The following is a 2,433-nucleotide window of genomic DNA, read 5'->3' as shown; positions in this document are numbered from 1 at the left end:
AGCCACCAGTAACATTATTATTGTCTCTCGCGCCCTCTGCTGGTCATAATGTGTCATCACTCACAAAAACGTTAACAATTCAGCCGTTATTCTGTCCAATAAAACTGGAGGTGGCAAAATGACAATAACATTGACTCTAATGTCATGACTGTGAAAAACATCGCTGTTTTATAGTATTTATATTTATATAAATAAGAAAAGACCAACTCGAAAAGACACTTTATTAAACTGTTTATATGATGTACCTGATTTTGTGTAGATTAATACAGATTATGAGACACAGTGTGAATAACGACAGATAAAGAAATGTACAGTGACGTGTGTTAGATGATGAAGCTGTTCAGATTAAGATGCTACAGTTAAAGACTGGAATCCTACATGAGCCTCACTCACCCGTGTCCTCTCTCCAAATACACACAACTTATTCACTCCAGTTATTAGGAAGCTACTGATTTATTACATCTACACGAGCGCTTGTGTGTGTTCACACATCTCGAGAGAAAAGGACTTCAAATGAAATCATCCAAAGTGTTTAGTTCACACACACAAAGCAGAGATGTTTGATTGTTTATAGCATTTTACAGTTTTTATTGTTGCTGGAGGCTCCTAGTAATACATGAACTGTAAGCATTACAAAAACAAACAAATAAAAAGGACATGTAATACCCCACCCCCATCCAAACAAACAAAAACAAACAAAACAAAAACAACAGATTGCCAAGCTTTGGGTGAGAGATCCAGAATAAAACTGGGAGAGTGCAGAGAGGTGGTGGTGGAGGGGAGCTATACAAAAGTTTAATGGGTTGTGTACACACACACACACACACACACACACACACACGCACACGCGCACACAAAGAGAACTACTAACAATCATATTAATAATGATGATTAAGAGGTTTTTGTCTCCTGCAGATTACTCAAGCAAGTGCCTTTATAAGAGAGATGTTGTGGGTGTGGCTTATGTAGGGGTGTGATTTGTATGGGGCGTGGCTGTAAGGGGTGTGATTTGTATGGGGCGTGGCTGTAAGGGGTGTGATTTGTATGGGGCGTGGCTGTAAGGGGTGTGATTTGTATGGGGCGTGGCTGTAAGGGGTGTGATTTGTATGGGGCGTGGCTGTAAGGGGTGTGATTTGTATGGGGCGTGGCTGTAAGGGGTGTGATTTGTATGGGGCGTGGCTGTAAGGGGTGTGATTTGTATGGGGCGTGGCTGTAAGGGGTGTGATTTGTATGGGGCGTGGCTGTAAGGGGTGTGATTTGTATGGGGCGTGGCTGTAAGGGGTGTGATTTGTATGGGGCGTGGCTGTAAGGGGTGTGATTTGTATGTGTATACAATCCATAATGTTACACAGAAACACTCTGATCATCATCATCATGAGCTGAATGACAGAAATAAAGAGAAGTGCTGCAAAACCTGCAGGAAAATTCTAAACAGTACAAAAACCCCAAAGCCAAGCGTTTGTCTTCTTTTTGTCGTTCCACAGACAGAGCGCAAGCACAGAGGAGACAACGACAAAGTAACTTGAGAGACAAAATAAACAGCAGAGAGAGGAGGGAGTGAGAGTGGGGGTGGTGGGGTGTGAGGGTGTCTCTAGCTTTGCTGTTTGCGTTTGCTGAGTGCGTCGATCAGGTCGGTCCTCAGAGCCTCCTGCTTGGCTCTAACCGCCGCCAGCGTCTGCACACTCCTGTACAGAGGAACACAAGCATGAGGAGCGCGCACACACACACGCATACACACACATACACACACACACCAGATAGCAGAGTACAGCTGGGCCCAGGAAGTGTGTGTGCATGAGAGCGCTAACTCACTCTCTATTTTAGTAATTTGATTACATTTGTATGGGACTGTAAATTTCAGCATACAGACAAAAGTATGTTAAAAAAAAATGAAGCTCAAGAATTAACCAATGAAAGGTCAGTTATTTATTTAACGTTCCTGTTGGTTTTCCTGCAAGACAACTGAACACATATGTGGGCGAAGCTAGAAACAGTGTACACCACTGGAGAGGAATAAGCATTGTGTGAAAAAATAAACAAACAAATAAACAAATAAATAAGCTCAACTGTCACTACAGACTTCAAAGTGTCTAAACAATACACACTGAGATCATGGAAGTGCACTATTCAGTCTGTAATGTAGCCTAGAGACATTCAGCAAGGGGAGCAGAGGAGTTGTGCAAGGAACAGAACATCCAAAAATGTCTCTCTGCTCACACCGAGTAAGAGCCTGAAGCTCCATCATGCGAAACGACATCATGTCACCACAACACACTCACCAGAGACTCTGCCCACTGACACAATACACTCGTGATGTTTCTCAGAATTAACGTTAGTTGTTAAGACAAAACTGCAATAAACACCTGCATTAGTGTGTAAACACAACAAATGGTTCTTGATTCCAAATCTGTGTAAGTGGCATGCGCGCACACA

The 2,433-nt window shown here is 42.7% G+C and overlaps 1 protein-coding gene across 2 annotated transcripts in view; it reads right to left on the bottom strand.

The window, feature by feature from the left end:
* Positions 1-207: 207 nt before the first annotated feature.
* capzb (capping actin protein of muscle Z-line subunit beta) overlaps positions 208-2,433 on the bottom strand; it is an 8,466-nt gene continuing 6,240 nt past the window's right edge. For both annotated transcript variants that reach the window (XM_060857980.1, XM_060857979.1), the window contains one exon: positions 208-1,685. Coding sequence is in view for 1 of the 2 variants with exons in the window: in XM_060857979.1 (XP_060713962.1) it covers positions 1,592-1,685 (94 nt within the window). In the remaining variant the exon portion in view is untranslated. The remainder of the gene's footprint in view (positions 1,686-2,433) is intronic.

The sequence above is a fragment of the Tachysurus vachellii genome, chromosome 22 (genome assembly GCF_030014155.1).
Source record: "Tachysurus vachellii isolate PV-2020 chromosome 22, HZAU_Pvac_v1, whole genome shotgun sequence".
NCBI classification, from domain to species: Eukaryota; Metazoa; Chordata; class Actinopteri; order Siluriformes; family Bagridae; genus Tachysurus; species Tachysurus vachellii.
The sequence above is the reverse complement of the archived record's forward strand: the minus strand, read 5'-3'. Positions and strand labels throughout refer to the sequence as shown.